This window comes from Salmo salar, chromosome 23 (assembly GCF_965601325.2).
Source record: "Salmo salar chromosome 23, fSalSal1, whole genome shotgun sequence".
NCBI lineage: Eukaryota > Metazoa > Chordata > Actinopteri > Salmoniformes > Salmonidae > Salmo > Salmo salar.
The window spans coordinates 41,243,009-41,262,048 of record NC_138313.1 but is presented as its reverse complement, the minus strand read 5'-3'; the positions used below and the strand labels follow the sequence as shown (position 1 = coordinate 41,262,048).

Below are 19,040 nucleotides of genomic sequence, written 5' to 3'. Positions count from 1 at the left end.
ACAACTCATCCAGAACGCCGCAGCCCGTCTGGTGTTCAACCTTCCCAAGTTCTCTCACGTCACCCCGCTCCTCCGCTCTCTCCACTGGCTTCCAGTTGAAGCTCGCATCCGCTACAAGACCATGGTGATTGCCTACGGAGCTGTGAAGGGAACGGCACCTCCATACCTTCAGGCTCTGATCAGGCCCTACACCCAAACAAGGGCACTGCGTTCATCCACCACTGGCCTGCTGGCCCCCCTACCTCTGAGGAAGCACAGTTCCCGCTCAGCCCAGTCAAAACTGTTCGCTGCTCTGGCACCCCAATGGTGGAACAAGCTCCCTCACGACGCCAGGACAGCGGAGTCAATCACCACCTTCCGGAGACACCTGAAACCCCAGCTCTTTAAGGAATACCTAGGATAGGATAAAGTAATCCTTCTAACCCCCCCCCCCCCCCCTTAAAAGATTTAGATGCACTATTGTAAAGTGGTTGTTCCACTGGATATCATAAGGTGAATGCACCATTTTGTAAGTCGCTCTGGATAAGAGCGTCTGCTAAATGACTTAAATGTTAAAATGTTAAATGTTATCTCTCAATACTGTCACCTGTCTCAATACTGTCACCTGTCTCAATACTGTCACCTGTCTCAATACTGTCAATTCTAAATAGTGTCACCTGCCTCTATACTGTCATCTGTCTCAATGCTGTCATCTCTCTCAATACTATCATCTGTCTCAATACTGTCACCTGTCTCAATATTCTCAATACTGTCACCTGTCTAAATACTGTCACCTGTCTCAATACTCTCAATACTGTCACATGTCTCAATACTGTCACCTGTCTAAATACGGTCACGTGTCTCAATACTGTCATCTCTCAATACTGTCACCTGTTTCAATATTGTCACCTGCCTCTATACTGTCATCCGTCTCAATGCTGTCATCTGTCTCAAAACTGTCACCTGTCTCAAAACCGTCACCTGTCTCAAAACCGTCACCTGTCTCAAAACAGTCACCTGTCTCAATACTCTTAATACTGTCACCTGTCTCAATACTGTCACCTCTCAAGACTGTCACCTGTCTCAATACAGTCACCTGTCTCAACACTGTCACCTGTCTCAACACTGTCACCCGTCTCAACACTGTCACCCATCTCAACACTGTCACCCGTCTCAACACTCTCACCCGTCTCAATACTGTCACCCGTCTCAATACTGTCACCCGTCTCAATACTGTCATCTCTCAATACTGTCACCTGTCTCAATACTGTCACCTGTTTCAATACTCTCACCTGTTTCAATACTGTCACCTGTCTCAATACTCTCAAATGTCTCAATACTGTCACCTGTCTCAATATTGTCACCAGTCTCAAAACTGTCACCTGTTTCAATGCTGTCACCTTTCTCAATACTGTCATGTCTCAATACTTTCACCTGTCTCAATACTGTCATCTCTCAATACTGGCACCTGTCTCAATACTCTTAATACTGTCACCTGTCTCAAGACTGTCACCTCTTCAGACTGTCACCAGTCTCAATACAGTCACCAGTCTCAATACAGTCACCAGTCTCAACACTGTCACCTGTCTCAATACTGTCACCTGTCTCAATACTGTCATGTCTCAATACTTTCACCTGTCTCAATACTGTCATCTCTCAATACTGGCACCTGTCTCAATACTCTTAATACTGTCACCTGTCTCAAGACTGTCACCTGTCTAAATATAGTCACATGTCTCAATACTGTCACCAGTCTCAATACTGTCAGCTGTCTCAATATTGTCACCTGTCTCAATACTGTCACCTCTCTCAATACTGTCACCTGTCTCAATACTGTCACCTCTCAATACTGTCACCTCTCAATACTGTCACCTGTCTCATCTGCACAGACAATATTGATACTTTGTTCAGGTCACCTCAAGGGGTCAAGGAAATTCTCAAATTTGTATCACTGAAAATCTAGATTTAAAGAACTAAAATGGCTTCCTCATCTCCTTTGCCTCATCTGCAATCACTATATTTACATTGATATATGAGAGAATCTCATACTGTACCTGTAAGATATCCACCAGAACACCAGAGTGTTTATGGTCATCAACATGGATAAGAAGAAGAAAAAATGCTCCAGATTCCCTTCATGCAGTGTGTTTGGGTAGAAGTTACCTGTAGTTGGACAGGAGAACAGTGCTATCAGTGGCCATAGGACTGAATCACCATAATGCAGACAGACCCCCTTCAACCATTCCAACATGAATGTATGTTCCTCTTCAGTTTCTATGGTTACAATGATGCATCTGTTAGTGAAGCCTTTACCTCCAGAGAGTAGGTAGACCAGCTGGATGATGAGGGCTCCCAGGAAACAGCCCCCTCCGTAGGACAGGGTGAGGAAGTGCAGGGAGATGCTTCTGATATGACTTGGTGTCATGTGGAAGGAGATCACAGAGCCTGGAACAGAGGAGAGAGGAAGGCTGGGAAGAGAAAGAACCATTCATTGGGTTCAAACGTCCCTTGTCTGTCTCTAATACGCCAGTAGGGGTCATCCTAACCCTAGCTTCCAGAGTTCACAATACTATCCTCTATGTTGGCAGTTGGTTACAACTCTCCAGATTCTAACTTCATCCCAACTACATACAGTTTAAGTGGAAAGTTACATACACTTAGGTTGGAGTCATTAAAACTCGTTTTTCAACCACTCCACAAATTTCTTGTTAAAACCTCTTAGGGCTAGGGGGCAGTATTTTCACGGCCGGATGAAAAACGTACCCAATTTAAACAGGTTACTACTCTGTCCCAGAAACTAGAATATGCATATTATTAGTAGATTTGGATAGAAAACACTCTGAAGTTTCTAAAACTGTTTGAATGGTGTCTGTGAGTATAACATACCTCATGTGGCAGGCAAAAACCTGAGAAAAAGTCAAGCAGGAAGTGGGAAGTCTGGTGCTTGTAGTCCTTTCAAGTGATTGCCTTTACTGTATACAGTGACTTAGGGTTCATTTTGCACTTCCTAAAGCTTCCACTAGATGTCAGCAGTCTTTAGAACGGTGTTTGAAGATTCTATGGTGAATTTGAAGGGAATACCAGCTGTGGTAAACTGGTGTCCCATTATAAGGCATGGGCTCAAGTCACGCGCAATGACTTGGGAGCGAGCTGAGTTCATATTCACTCCTAAAGAGAACGGATAGGTCCGGTTGTAATTTTATTCAAGGTATATGATAAAAACAACCTAAAGATTGATTCTATACATCGTTTGACATGTTTCTACAAACTGTAGTATAACTTTTTTGACTTTTCGTCTGGACTAAGTAAGCACGCGCGTAGTGGATTTGGATAGTGAACCTAACGCACGAACAAAATTGATTATTTGGAAATAAATATAAACTTTATCGAACATTTATTGTGGAGCTGGGATGCCTGGGAGTGCCTTCTGATGAAGATAATCAAAGGTAAGTGAATATTTATAATGTCATTTCTTAGTTTTATTGACTCCAAGATGGCGGGTTTCTGTTTGCTAGTTGTTAGTGTCATCTGGGCTGTACTCAGATTATTGCAAATTGTGCTTTCGCCGTGAACCTTTTTTGAAATTGGACAAAGTGATTAAATTTAGGAGAAGTGTATCTATAATTCTGTGCATAACACTTCTATATTGATCAATGTTTACGATGAGAATTTACGTACTATGTGTACTCATTGTGCTGATTCACCGGTAGGTTTGGAGAGAAAACATTTCTCAACATTACGCGCCAATGTAAAATGCTGTTTTTGGATATAAATATGAACATTATCGAGCAAAACATACATGTATTGTGTAACATAATGTCCTAGGAGTGTCATCTGATGAAGATCGTCAAAGGTTAGTGCTTCATTTAGCTGTGTTTTGGGTTTTTGTGATGCATCTAGTTGCTTGGAAAATGGCTGTGTGGTGTTTCTTGTGAAGTTTATGTCCTAACATAATCTAATTTTATGCTTTCGCCGTAAAGCCTTTTTGAAATCGGACAATGTGGTTAGATTAACGAGAAGTTTATCTTTAAAATGGTGTAAAATAGTTGATTGTTTGAGAAAATGGAATTAAGAGATTTTAGCTGTTTTAAATTTGGCGCTCTGATTTTCCACTGGCTGTTGTCAAAATCAATCCCGTTAACGGGATGAGAATGGGAAGGGGTCCCATAGAGGTTAACAAACGTAGTTTTGGCAAATCGGTTAGGACATCTACTTTGTGCACGTCACAAGTAATTTTTCCAACAATTGTTTACAGACAGATTATTTCACTTATAATTCATTATATCACAATTCCAGTGGGTCAGAAGTTTACATACACTAAGTTGACTGTGCCTTAAATCAGCTTGGAAAATTCCAGAAAATGATGTCATGGCTTTAGAAGTTTCTGATAGGCTAATTGACATCATTTGAATCAATTGGAGGTGTACCTGTGGATGTATTTCAAGGCCTACCTTCAAACTCAGTGCCTCTTTGCTTGACATCATGGGAAAATCAAAAGAAATCGGCCAAGACCTTAGAAAAATATTGTAGACCTTCACAAGTCTGGTTCATCATTGGGAGCAATTTCCAAATGCCTGAAGGTACCATGTTCATCTGTACAAACAATGGTATGCAAGTATAAACACCATGGGACAACACAGCTGTCATCCCGCTCAGGAAGGAAAGGCGTTCTGTCTCCTAGAGATGAACGTACTTTGGTGCGAAAAGTGCAAATCAATGCCAGAACAACAGCAAAGGACCTTGTGAAGATGTTGGAGGAGCCTGGTACAAAAGTACCTATATCCACAGCAAAACTAGTCCTATATCAACATAACCTGAAAGGCCGCTCAGCAAGGAAGAAGCCACTGCTCCAAAACCGCCATAAAAAAGCCAGACTACGGTTTGCAACTACACATGGGGACAAAGATCGTACTTTTTGGAGAAATGTCCTCTGGTCTGATGAAACAAAAATAGAACTGTTTGGCCATAATGACCATCGTTATGTTTGGAGAAAAAAGGGGGAGGCTTGCAAGCCGGGGAACACCATCCCAAACGTGAAGCACGGAGGTGGCAGCATCATGATATGGGGTGCTTTGCAGGAGGGACTGGTGCACTTCACAAAATAGATGGCATCATGAGGGAGGAAAATTATGTGGATATATTGAAGCAACATCTCAAGACATCAGTCAGGAAGTTAAAGCTTGGTCGCAAATGGGTCTTCCAAATAGACAATGACCCCAAGCATACTTCCAAAGTTGTGGCAAAATGGCTTAAGGACAACAAAGTCAAGGTCTTGGAGTGGCCATCACAAAACCCTGACCTCAGTCCTATAGAAGATTTGTGGGCAGAACTGAAAAAGCGTGTGTGAGCAAGGAGGCCTACAAACCCGACTCAGTTACACCAGCTCTGTCAGGACGAATGGGCCAAAATTCACCCAACTTATTGTGGGAAGCTTGTGGAAGGCTACCCGAAACATTTGACCCAAGTTAAACAATTTAAAGGCAATGCTACCAAATACTAACTGAGTGTATATAAACATCTGACCCACTGGGAATGTGATGAAAGAAATAAAAGCTGAAATAAATCATTCTCTCTACTATTGTTCTGTGTGGTAATCCTAATTGACCTAAAACAGGGAATTTTTACTAGGATTTAAAGTCAGGAATTGAGAAAAACTGAGTTTAAATATATTTGGCTAAGGTGTATGTAAACGTCCGACTTCAACTGTATGCTGTCCATTGACATTCTAAATCTCTAACCCAGTTTGTCTCTGTGTACGAACAGTGTAGTAGCAATAGGTGTGTCAGAAATACATGCTGGCTCTCTGTCACTCACAGGAGGGGGTGACGAGGGCCTCAGCCAGACCCAGTAGGATGTACTGGGGAGCCAGCTGGAAGCAGGCCATGGAGGACACCTGAAGCACCTTCCCTGACAGGGCCTGCTCTGTCAGAGGATAGCCCTTCCTGTGGACCTCAGACAGGCCCGCTACCAGGACAGACAGGGACGCACACGCATGACCCAGTGCTGGGAGAGGAGGGAGGGGAGAGGGAGAGAAACAGAGAGAGATACGGAGAGAGAGACATGAACATTGACTGAGTCACTGATGAGGGTGGTATTTGTGCATGTGTGTGCATGCTTGTGTGCCATGTGTATCTGTGTGTGTGCCGTGTGTGTGTGCCATGTGTGCATGCCTACTGATGACTCTGGCGGGGGAGAAGGGTGTTTTCTCCATGGACAGGTAGCAGGAGGTGATGCACTCCATGAGAGGGGCCAGCAGCAGCAGAGGTAGGATGCTGATGAGGTTCATGGCACCGATGGGCAGGAGGAAGCCGTTCAGGTGCAGGTTAGAGTTCATGGTCTGAATATAGTAACCTGATGGAATCTGTGGGAGAGGTCAGGGTCACAACAGATTCTATGACAACTTTTTTTATTATAAATAAGCATTATAGATTTTCCTTTTTTTATCCCCAATATCTGAAAAATTATATATTGCACTTTCCACTGAAATTAAGCAAGGACCTGAAAATGTTGTAAAAATGTCCTGTGAAGCATGTCAGTGAAGAGCCCTGATGTTCTCCATTACATTGACCTGCCTGAGTGATGCAGGCGCGGTACAGTATCTGCAAGCCGTACAGGGGGAAGAGCCTTGCCAGGACCTTGACGTTCTCCACGTGTGTCTCACTGTAGCGCCCCCCGTTGTTCTCCTTGGCGCGGTCCAACCAGCTGGCTACATCTCCACTCAGGTGGCGGTAGTGTAGGCAGCACATCTTCAGAGAGTTCAGGAACACCCCTAGAGTGGTCAGCAGGGAACTGCCTGCACAACAACCACAATGTAAGGTTCTAAATAAACAGAGTAAAAACTAATGGACAACTAGGGAAAGCTCAAACCAAGTTTATTCACCCAATAGGTCAGACAGCTGAGCAGACAAAGACATGTTCCCACCAGCACAAGTATATATAGTCCACTTTAGGCAGGAAGTTAAGTGATGTGGGTAATAAACTGTTCCTTCTCCCTTATTGTGACCTGACCTGGGGCCCTATTAATCCACAGCTCTCCACCCTTATCAGTGATGGCAATCATGTGATTGGATATGAGCCAGCAGGTTGGCAATCTTAATTGAGCGCACCATATACATTCCTCCTACACATAACCATTCATGTCTGGTGAAGCAAGTAATTCAAATTACAACTGAAACCAGACTGAAACCAGGGATATTTCACATTTCAAGTTTAGAAATCAGAACCTATCAACATCAATACTAGAAAAAACCACAACAACGACATCAATACTAGAATAGACCACAACAACCACATCAATACTAGAATAGACCACAACAACCACATCAATACTAGAATAGACCACAACAACCACATCAATACTAGAATAGACCACAACAACCACATCAATACTAGAATAGACCACAACAATACTAGAATAGACCACAACAACCACATCAATACTAGAACAGGCCACAACAACCACATCAATACTAGAATAGACCACAACAACCACATCAATACTAGAACAGGCCACAACAACCACATCAATACTAGAATAGACCACAACAACCACATCAATACTAGAATAGACCACAACAACCACATCAATACTAGAATAGACCACAACAATACTAGAATAGACCACAACAACCACATCAATACTAGAATAGACCACAACAACCACATCAATACTAGAACAGGCCACAACAACCACATCAATACTAGAATAGACCACAACAACCACATCAATACTAGAATAGACCACAACAACCACATCAATACTAGAATAGACCACAACAACCACATCAATACTAGAATAGATCACAAAAATATAGGTATATACATACACTGTAACACAAAGGTGAGACTGTCTGAGGTTGTGTTACCTTTCTTGGGCCTGAAGGTGAGGTTGAGGTTGTGTTACCTTTCTTGGACCTGAAGGTGAGGTTGAGGTTGTGTTACCTTTCTTGGACCTGAAGATGAGGTTGTTGCGGACCATGTGTATGGCGATGAGCATCAGCAGCACAGACATGAAGGGGATGAGGAAGCCCAGGTTGTTGGCCACTGACTGCTGGATGTAGGCGATACCCAGAAACACTATCATCGAGTTCAGGTTCACCAGCCAGTAGAACCTGAGAGGACAACATAACAACCAGGCTTGAGGGGAAACTTTTTGGAATGAAATGCAGGCCCTGTGATCTCCACATTAATCTTGGTACCCTTAACCAAATCAGCTAGTCACTGAGAGACTATATATCAACAAAGAGATTGGAAAAAGATACATGAAAATGGATCTTGTTACAAATACAATATACTCTAAAGAACAATGTATCAAACTAAAATACAAAATACTTTTGTAGTTGTAGTTAGACAAACTACAAATACATACAGGTAAATACATTTTCAAGTACACACCTTCACTACAACAACATTCTCAGTAATGCTAACAATCTTTTTTAGTTGAATAGTTTTTAGTTGAATGCCTTATAAGTTGCTCTGGTTATGAGTGTCTGCTAAATGACAAACATTAAAATTTAAATAAGAAAATGAACAATCGCAAAGCACACTGGGTATTATTATTGGCCTTCTTTTGGGTGCCGAGGTCATTATTTTAATACCCAGCATGCTTTTCAACTGTTCTTTTTTACTTTGACATTTTTGACATTTAGCACAGTGATTCTCAACTGGGGGTCGGGGACTTGTACAGGAACATATATATATTATATATAATATATATATGTTTTTAAAATAAAACATTAAGTTGAAAGGCAAACGGTGCATCGCTTATTGTTGCTGACTTTACACATGCAGCGTGTCCGCAGTGGTGAAATGACTAGCTACACACACTGATGCAAAGAAATTACAGATTTCTCAACACACACGGTACAAGAAAGGCACTTTGCGCATCATACCTTGCGGCCCAGCGCATTGCTAAGTGCAAAAAAGCCCACACCAGCAGAGAAGATCTCATACTCCCTGCTGCGATTGATATCTGCACTGATATCTTGGGAGAGTCAGCCACCAACAAACTTAAAACCATACCCCTATCCAGTAGCGATTTTTGCATGTAAATCTTGGTGGGGAAAACAACCCCCCCAAAAGCTGTCCCAACAGCAGAGTCCCAACACCTTACCACTGATACACTTGGCTATCAGCGGAGCCTTGTCTGGCAGCGAACCAGTTCATTCCTTTTAAAAAACATAGCTGGTATGACTGACTTGCTTAAACAAATGTGGTTTTAACTGACAATTGAGATGTACAAACTATGGCATAAGGGGACGACGAGCGGATGAGGCAATCTGTAATTTCCATTAAGACATTAATGAGTGAGCTAGGACGGAAGTAGTCAATATAACTATTTGTTCAGCACTTTTGAAATGTACAGCAACAGAATTCATAACATTGGCCGTTGTTACAGTATTCTCCTTGTACACCAAGTCAGAACCATAGGATAGATAAAGGGGGCATATAAGCAGACAATGAAAGCTCTTACAATATTCGATGATTAACGTTACATTTCTCTAAAACGGGTTATAGGCTACATGTGCACCACCAAGTCAGAACAGTAGGCAAAATTAGGAGGGCAAACGGGACCAAATTATTAGGGTGAGGCACATGGGCAACTAACAGCTTACTACACAACATACAATTAGTATTGCTTTCTTAGCTACACTATACATAACACCCTAGCATATTACATAATTTATGCAGCAGCATACAATACATTTTTGGACTCACCTTATTGTGCTGTGCTCACTTGAACAGGAAGGTGGCGCTGTGGTCCTTCGTGGGCAAATTTTGTCATCAAACTTTGTCATCAAAGTCTGGCATTCTCTGAATTTATGGTGCTTTCAAGACAACTGGGAACTATGAAAAAAAAAGTTTGAATCATGATGACGTCAGTGATCTTCATGCCGGCGCTCTAGAAAGTGGCCCAAGTTCCCGACTTGCAATTCCGAGTTGAATGACCGTTCAAAAACCTATTTGCCCAGTCGGAGATTGTGTTTTTTTTCCAGAGTTACCAGTTGTCTTGAACTTACTGAAATTAGATTTCCCAGTTCTGAGTTTCAGGTTGCTTTGAGTGCGGCAGAAGTCATGCTGGATTGACACCATGGCCAATGTTGAATGTTTATCCTTTTAAGCTTGGAAAAGAGACCCTTAAACCCAGATTTGGACCACACACCCACTCAATAGCAGGCTAGTGATTGCTTTGCAATGCTTGCAGTTAGCCACTGACTCCTTCCAAACCACTCATTGTTGAATTTGCGATTTCCAACTTGTTGTGTAATGTTTATGTCCAATGGTTGGTGAGCACCGATACATTTTTCTCTTCATTATTTCTCTTCATATGACAAGGATTAAAAAGGATTTGCCAGTAGTTTGTCGACTTGATTCATGATGATGACTGATAGCCTGATAGCTAACATTTTGAGCCTTCTTGGATGGGCACTTCTAGTGTAACTCTATGGCAGCACCCAAGGGGCTTGAATTTTCAAGCTTGAAAATACAAATTACATTGGAGTGTAGTTCAGTGTAATTAAAATTACAATATACATATTTCAAATACATGTAACATAAATACTGCCCATCTGCGTGCGTGCGTGCGTGCGTGTGACCATGTCTGCTAACACACCTACCTCCTCACCAGTGAAATCCATCAAGTGTGCTAGGGCTTCTGTGTTTGATTATTGAATAGCTGAATTATTGAATGGCTCTAGGGTGCATTAGGTAATACTGTATATTTGTAACTAATTGACCTTATGTTTTCATATTTTCATTCATTTCTCTACTGAGACTCTAGCGGGGTTGAATTACTCGTGCAATATTATAGAGATTTCTTTGTATTCCATTTGTGAATTTGAGAGCGGTTACATTTCCCCAGACCCTTACCTCAGCGTTATACTAGACCAAGCAATTCAGTCTGTAATAAGAAAGGTTTCCATTGGGCTGAAACACCAACTCAGGATTTGTTTTATTTTTATGTATTTTTAAGCAGGTCCAGCAATTCATTCCGTGATAAGAAACCATTGCAGGGGCTGGCTTTCCCTGAAACGGGTTTTAGAAAATCAGGTGGAAACGAGCACTGTGATTATCTGGGCACGGGGGAACAAACAGAATATTCTAGTCACCCTGCATGTGCAGCAAAATCGACTTGGCAAAGCCAGAGCGACTTTCAATTGGTGCATTAGTATATCACCTTAAGATAGCTGCGTGAGACAGCAACATATCACAATCGTATCAAGTATATTTTCCCTCAACAAAGTATTTATAAAAAATTACATATACATTTATATTTAGTTCATTTAGCAGACGCTCTTATCACACCATAGTTCAATCAGACTTCTGATACCATTGCAGGGTGGAAGGGTGAAAGGGTTCACAAGATGCGAACCGCGATAAAAGAAAATAGCATAGAAAAGTCTTTAGAATTTTGAAAATACAAATTACAGTAGTAAAGTTCAGCCCAGCATAATTCAAATGACCTAAGTAATTAAAATTAAAATACGTATTTCAAATATGTAACATAAACACTGGCATAAATATCTGCCTATTACCCAACACTACATTTCCTTATCAAAGAAACCACGACCCCTGTAGATACAGAGTACACAGTCAAGTAGGAAGCTACTCCCTGTCCTCTGGTGTAGAGCTCAATGAAACAGAAAGTCATCTTTGACACTGCCATTGCTTAACCTACAGGAGAGAGCACCAAAATGGCTGACAATCTAGAACTGTTATGGTACTCCATCTGTCTGGATCTACTGAAGGATCTGGTTACTTTTCCCTTCAGACACAGCTGTATGCAACGTCATCTTCTTAGTTTGACTTCCATCCAAACCACATCCCCTGTAGACACAGAGTTTCACAGCCCAGTAGGAAGCCACTCCCTCAATGAAACAGAAAATAATCTTTGACAAGCTGTTGCTCAACTTTCGGGTGAAAGCACTAAAATGGCTGACAATCAGGAACTGTTCTGTTGCTCCATCTGTCTGGATCTACTGAAGGATCCGGTGACTACTGCCTGTGGACACAGTTACTGTATGGGCTGTATTAAAGAAAGCTGGGATCAGGATGATCTGAAAGGTGTCTACAGCTGTCCACAGTGCAGACAGACCTTCACTCCAAGGCCTACTCTGAAGAAAAACACCGTGCTGGCTGAAGTGTTGGAGAATTTGAAAATGGCAGATTTCCAAGGTACCACTCCTGCACACTGTTATGCTGAACCTGAAGATGTGGAGTGTGATGTCTGCACTAGGAAAAAACTCAAAGCTGTCAAGTCCTGTCTGGTGTGTCTGGCCTCTTACTGTGAGACTCATCTCCAGCCTCACTACTATGTGCCCCCACTAAAGAAGCATAAGCTTGTCAATGCAGTGACAGATCTACAGGAGAATATCTGCTCTCATCATGACAAACTGCTGGAGGTTTACTGTCGTACCGATCAGCAGTGTATCTGTTATCTGTGTACAATGGATGAACATAAAGGCCATGATACAGTGTCAGCTGCAGCAGAGAGGACTCAGAAACAGGTAATATGCTGAATATTACGCTCCCATTATATGCAGTATACTTGTTTACATAAAGAATTGCATCATTATTGGAGGGATCAAACCACATGACATTAATGTCAACCGATCCAACAAAAAATTGAATCTATTAGCATACCTTCAATGTAATATCCACCATTATAGAGTAGCAAGTGCTACATAACCCAGGCAGGTCCATCTTGCCAGCCCTCACTAAAACATAAAGGGTGGGTTTCCCAGACATCAATTAACCTAGTCCTGGACTAAAAACAAGCATAAAGTGGCAATATGTAATATTTTGGGCGACCTGACTAAATTAACATAGAAATGTGAGTTATAGATCTGTCATTCTACTTGAAAGCAAGTCTAAGAAGCAGTAGATATGTTCTATGTGCGCTATTTCTATGCTTCCCGTTCTTAAAATATTTTACTTTCGGTTTTGTTCACCAGCTTCAAACAGCTGAAACAACAATATTTTTGGTAATGGAAAATATATTTTCCAGCGGTTTAGATGGTACGACTCTCTACACTATACTTGCTTATTTTGTCACATAAACTGAAATTAGGCGAACTATTTGAGTTTTAGCAACCAGGAAACAGCTGAGTGATTTCTCCATAGTGCAACTTTAATAGAGAATCTTAATTTAAAATGCTGTCCAGGTTTAGGCTTGATCCGTGTCTGAGAAACCACCCCAACATGCTGTTTAGTCCGGGAGTAGGCTTGATCCGTGTCTGGGAAACCACCCCAACATGCTGTTTATTCCGGAATTAGGCTTGATCTGTGTCTGGGAAACCACCCCAACATGCTGTTTAGTCCGGGAGTAGGCTTGATCTGTGTCTGGGAAACCACCCCAACATGCTGTTTAGTCCGGGAGTAGGCTTGATCTGTGTCTGGGAAACCACCCCAACATGCTGTTTAGTCCGGAATTAGGCTTGATCTGTGTCTGGGAAACCACCCCAACATGCTGTTTAGTCCGGAATTAGGCTTGATCTGTGTCTGGGAAACCACCCCAACATGCTGTTTAGTCCGGGAGTAGGCTTGATCTGTGTCTGGGAAACCACCCCAACATGCTGTTTAGTCCGGGAGTAGGCTTGATCTGTGTCGGGAAACCACCCCAACATGCTGTTTAGTCCGGGAGTAGGCTTGATCTGTGTCGGGAAACCACCCCAACATGTAGGCAACTTAGATAAGTATGCTGAACTCTCAAAGAGATTTCCTTTTGGTATGGCAGAGTTTCTACTAGTAAAGTATGTAATGTGATGTGTTTTTGAGCAGCAACAGTTGGGAGAAACACAGGAGGAAGGGAAGCAGAGAGCCCAGAGGAGAGAGAAGGAGGTGCAGGAGCTGAGACAGGCTGTAGATGCCATTAAGGTGAGTTTAAATCAAGGTTCAAATGATGTGGGTGTCAATGGTGCTGGGGATCTGGGTTTGGGGAGCCAAGAGGAACAGGGGTTTACAGTCCTGGTGAGAGCTGTGTTTTTCTGTCCTAACAGGAGTCTTCATGGGTAGCTGTGGATGACTTTGAGAGAATGTGTACCATGCACGTCCTTTCATATATCCGCTCCATTGAGAGAAGGCGTTCTGAGGTGAAGGAGCAGATCAGAGCCCAGGAGAAGGCTGGAGTGAGTCAGGCTGAAGGACTCCTGGAGCAACTGGAGCAGGAGGTTTCTGAGTTAAAGAGGAGAGATTCTGAGCTGGAGCAGCTCTCACACACAGAGGATCACATCCATTTCCTCCAGGTAACGTTACTCTCTGTCTTAGACAATGTTGTCAGTGAATTGTGTTTGAGCTCCAGAAGTCTTTGACTCAATTCATTCTGAATTTATTTTCAGAGTATCGATTCTCTCTGTGACCCTCCTGGACCAAAGGCATTTCCTAGCAGTTTTGAAGCAGTGAAGAAATTTGTCTCTGAACAGAAGGAGAGAATGGAAAATACATGCAAGGAGGAAACCGACAAGATGTTGACTTGTCTCGAAAAAAATATGTGTATGGCTAGTAGAATCTTATCTACACTGAAATATAAACGCAACATGTCAAGTGTTGGTCCCGTGTTTCATGAGCTAAAATAAAAGATCCCAGAAATTTTCCATATGCAAAAATAGATTATTTTTCTCAAATGTTGTGAAAAAGTTTGTTTACATCCCTGTTAGTGAGCATTTCTCATTTTCCAAGATAATCCAACCAACTGACAGGTGTGGCATATCAAGAAGCTGATTAAACAGCATGATCATTACACAGGTGCACCTTGTGCCGGGGACAATAAAAGGCCACTCTAAAATGTGCAGTTTTGTCACACAACACAATGCCACAGATATCTCAAGTTTTGAGGAGTGTGTAATTGGCATACTGACTGCAGGAATGTCCACCAGAGCTGTTGCCAGAGAATTGAATGTTCATTTCTCTACCATAAGCTACCTCCAAAGGCATTTTAGAGAATTTGGCAGTACATCCAACCAGCCTCACAACCGCAGACCACATGTATGGCGTTGTGTGGCTGAGCGGTTTGCTGATGTCAATGTTGTGAACAGAATGCCCCATGGTGGCGGTGGTGTTATAGTATGGGCAGGCATAAGCTACGGACAAAGAACACAATTGCATTTTATCGATGGCAATTTGAATGCACAGAAATACCGTGATGAGATCAAGATGCATTATATCTGTATTCCCAGTCATGTGAAATACATAAAATAAGGCCTAATGAATTTATTTTTATTTATTTATATTTTGGTTGAGTATAATTTATACATATAGTATGTCAAGTGAAAAATCATAAAATCATTATTAAGGTGGTTGAATTGCAGTGAGAAGTAATACATAATGGTTCAACTTGCTCTTGGTACGTTTCTGGTTAAAGTATAAAAGTTTTGTAATTCTATGGTGCAAGTTTTGTGAATGACTCTCACTCTATCTGTCTTCATAGTGACAAAACCATCTTCATCATCTGTGCAAGAGTACAGTACGAGAACTGGATTTTTGAAACGTGAGTAATAATTATTTTTGCCTCTGGTGCTCTTCTTCTTCTTCTTTGGTATAATGGTGTTCGCAACAATTACATGTGCATTCCGCCACCTACTGTGAGGCTGGATAGTAAAGCTCCCCAAAATAAAATAATGTGGGACACACCCACTCATTCAAGGGTTTTTCTTTAATTTTACAATATTCTTGCACACTCTCTCAACCAGCTTCATGAGGTTGTCACCTGAAATGCATTTAATTTAACACGTGTGCCTTGTTAAATGTTCATTTGTGGAATTTCTTAGTGCGTTTGAGCCAATCAGTTGTGTTGTGAAAATGTAGGGGTGGGATACAGAAGATAGCCCTATTTGGTAAAAGACCAAGTCAATATTATGGCAAGAACAGCACAAATAAGCAAAGAGAAACGACAGTCCATCATTACCTTCAGACATGAAGGTCAGTCAATCCGGAAAATGTAAAGAACTTTGAAAGTTTCTTCAAGTGCAGTCAAAAGAAACAACAAGCGCTATGATGAAACTGTCTCTCATGAGGACCGCCACAGGAAAGGAAGACCCAGAGTTACCTCTGCTGCAGAGGATAAGTTCATTAGAGTTACCAGCCTCCGAAATTGCAGCCCAAATAAATGCTTCACAGAGTTCAAGTAACAGACACATCTCAACAACAACTGTTCAGAGGAAACTTCGTGAATCAGGCCTTTATGGTCGCATTGCTGCAAAGAAACCACTACTAAAGGACACCAATCAGAAGAAGAGACTTGCTTGGGCCAAGAATCACGAGCAATGGACATTAGACCGGTGGAAATCTGTCCTTTGGTCTGATGACTCCATATTTGAGATATTTGGTTCGAACCGCCATGTCTTTGTGAGACGCAGAGTAGGTGAACGGATTATCTCCGCATGTGTGGTTCCCACTGTGAAGCATGGAGGAGGAGGTGTGATGGTGCTTTACTGGTGACACTGTCATTATTTCGAATTCAAGGCATACTTAACCAGCATGGCTACCACAGCATTCTGCAGCGATACGCCATCCCATCTGGTTTGCGCGTTGTGGGACTATCATTTGTCTTTAACAGGACATTGACCCAACACACCTCCATGCTGTGTAAGGGCTATTTAACCAAGAAGGAGATTGATGGAGTGCTGCATCAGATGACCTGGCCTCCACAATCCCCTGGCCTCAACCCAATTGAGATCGTTGGACCGAGTTGGACCGCAGAGTGAAGGAAAAGCAGACGGTTGAGCTAACGTGCGCTAATGTGATTAGCATGACATTGTAAGTAACAAGAACATTTCCCAGGACATAGACATGTCTTATATGGGCAGAAAGCTTACATTCTTGTTAATCTAACTGCTCTGTCCAATTTACAGTAGCTATTACAGTGAAATAATACCATGCTATTGTTTGAGGAGAGTGCACAGTTATGTACTTGAAAATGTATCAATAAACCAATAAGGCACATTTGGCCAGACTTGATACATTTTCGGCAGTAATGCAATGGTTCATTGATTCAGTCTAAAGCTTCGTACATCTAGTGGCCAAAATCTAAATTGCGCCTAAAATGCAATAATACATTGCGGCCTTTCTCTTAAATTTCAAAGATGATGAAAAACAACAACAACAAAAAATGCATTTCTTTCTTTGTATTTTCTTTTACCAGATCTAATGTGATATTCTCCTACATTACTTTCACATTTCCACAAACTTCAAAGTGTTTATTTTGAAATGGTATCAAGAATATGCATATCCTTGCTTCAGGTCCTGAGCTAGAGGCAGTTAGATTTGGGTATGTAATTTTAGGCGGAAATTGAAAAAAAGGCTCTGATCCTTACATTTTTCATAATTTAGCAGATGCTCTTATCCAGATCGACTTACAGGAGCAATTCGGGTTAAGTGCCTTGCTCAAGGGCACATCGTCAGATTTTTCACCTAGTTGGCGGGGATTAGAACCAGCTACCTTTCGGTTACTGACCCAACGCCCAGCTGTCCACTTCATGCGTCAATAATTACACAAACCACAATGTACACTCCTTTTGCTCTTTAGATACACATGATATCAACACCATACCACTCCTGGTTACTTTGACAGCATCGTCTTTTCCCAGTGCCTTCTTCACCATCCTTGTGACTTCAAAAGGGTTTCCCAAATAAACATCCTTATCCAAAAAATGTACTCCAACAACCAACGATTCATCAGAATAAATGTTTGCCCCTTTTGTTCCATTCTTGGACTTCACTATTGTCCAGTCATCTTCAAACAACACTTCTGCTTCCTCCATCTCAACCTTTCTCTCCGTAGCCTCTGTTCTTTTTCATCTCCAATCACCGCCTTGTTTCTCGATGCCCACAATATTGCTACGCACCCATTCTTATTTCACTCCCGCGTCTCTCTCAACCTCCCCCTTTCTCTCTCTCTTTGCCTCCTCCCATCTCTCTCTCTCTCACACACACACACACACACACACACACACACACACACACACACACACACACACACACACACACACACACACACACACACACACACACACACACACACACACACACACACACACACACACACACACACACACACACACACACACACACACACACCTGACCTAGTATGTTTTACGACCTCTTTTGCAGACTGTCGTACCATGGAAGTGGATCCCAACACAGCATGTGCAACTCTCTCTCTGTCGAGCAGAAACAAGGAGATAGCATGGAGTGACAAGGCCCAGGCCTATTCAGACCATATAGACAGGTTTACTTACTATCACCAGGCTCTGTGCAAGGTGGGTCTGTCTGAAACCTGCTACTGGGAGGTAGAGTGGAGCGGGGGCATCGTTGATGTGGCAGTCTCATACAGAGGGATCAGCAGGAAAGGTTGGGGCAATGACTGTTGTTTTGGACACAATGATCAGTCCTGGAGTTTGGTCTGCTCTCCGTCCAGTTGTTCATTCTGGCACAATAATAACAACAAAACCAACATCCCTGTACCCCGCGCCTCCAGAGTAGGAGTGTACCTGGATCATAAGGCAGGTACTCTGTCCTTCTACAGCATCTCTGACACAATGACCCTCCTCCACAGAGTCCAGACTATATTCACTGAGCCCCTCTATCCTGGGTTTGGAGTTGATTTAGGATCATCTCTAAAGATATGCCACTAAAGGTATGACAATTGTCTAACAACACTCAAAGCCCTCCTAACATGTTATGGTCCTGGTACACTAACCCTTCGCTTGCTCTACTGGCGCTTTACTCACTTTATTTTTGTTAAATATGCTGTGCCAGATCCTTTTGTAAAAAGCATTGCACTGTTTAAAAAGGAGTGACAATATTTTGCTTAAGGGCTTGTAAGCATTTCATGGCGCATGTGACAAATACAATTTTATTTTTTATTTTTATTTTTGATTCCAGATATTGACCAATCAATTTCAGCTTGTCTATATTAGTAGATGGGCAAGCACTCATGGCTTCATATGTATTTGTGATTGATGTCAGATTAATCAAATTAAAGTAAGATTGGTATGACTTTAACTCCCTGTTTTTGCTGACTTTTTTTGTCCAATACAACAGGTTAAATGTGTATAGTAGAGTTT

The 19,040-nt window shown here is 42.0% G+C and overlaps 2 protein-coding genes across 2 annotated transcripts in view; one reads left to right on the top strand and one right to left on the bottom strand.

Annotated features, from left to right (window-relative positions):
* Window positions 1-19,040, bottom strand: part of slc15a5 (solute carrier family 15 member 5) — a 30,097-nt gene that overhangs the window by 6,031 nt on the left and 5,026 nt on the right. Inside the window, exons 3-8 of the mRNA XM_014170018.3 lie at window positions 7,921-8,090; window positions 6,552-6,772; window positions 6,154-6,340; window positions 5,794-5,982; window positions 2,293-2,424; window positions 2,034-2,142 (exon numbers count right to left, since the gene is read on the bottom strand). Of these exons, the coding sequence (XP_014025493.1) occupies window positions 2,034-2,142; window positions 2,293-2,424; window positions 5,794-5,982; window positions 6,154-6,340; window positions 6,552-6,772; window positions 7,921-8,090 (1,008 nt within the window). The remainder of the gene's footprint in view (window positions 1-2,033; window positions 2,143-2,292; window positions 2,425-5,793; window positions 5,983-6,153; window positions 6,341-6,551; window positions 6,773-7,920; window positions 8,091-19,040) is intronic.
* On the top strand, window positions 11,819-18,978 carry LOC106584582 (E3 ubiquitin/ISG15 ligase TRIM25). The gene is made up of 6 exons (XM_014170019.3): window positions 11,819-12,485; window positions 13,759-13,854; window positions 13,977-14,222; window positions 14,316-14,469; window positions 15,404-15,463; window positions 18,085-18,978. The coding sequence occupies exons 1-6, from the start codon at window positions 11,910-11,912 to the stop codon at window positions 18,606-18,608; spliced, it is 1,656 nt and encodes a 551-aa protein (XP_014025494.1). The 5' UTR covers window positions 11,819-11,909; the 3' UTR covers window positions 18,609-18,978.

Coding starts and splice junctions, on each gene's coding strand:
- LOC106584582 (XM_014170019.3), top strand. CDS start 11,910: ATGGCTGACAATCAGGAACTGTTCTGTTGCTCCATCTGTCTGGATCTA. Junction 12,486..13,758: donor CAGAGAGGACTCAGAAACAG/GTAATATGCTGA, acceptor GTTTTTGAGCAG/CAACAGTTGGGAGAAACACA. Junction 14,470..15,403: donor TTGTCTCGAAAAAAATATGT/GTATGGCTAGTA, acceptor CTGTCTTCATAG/TGACAAAACCATCTTCATCA.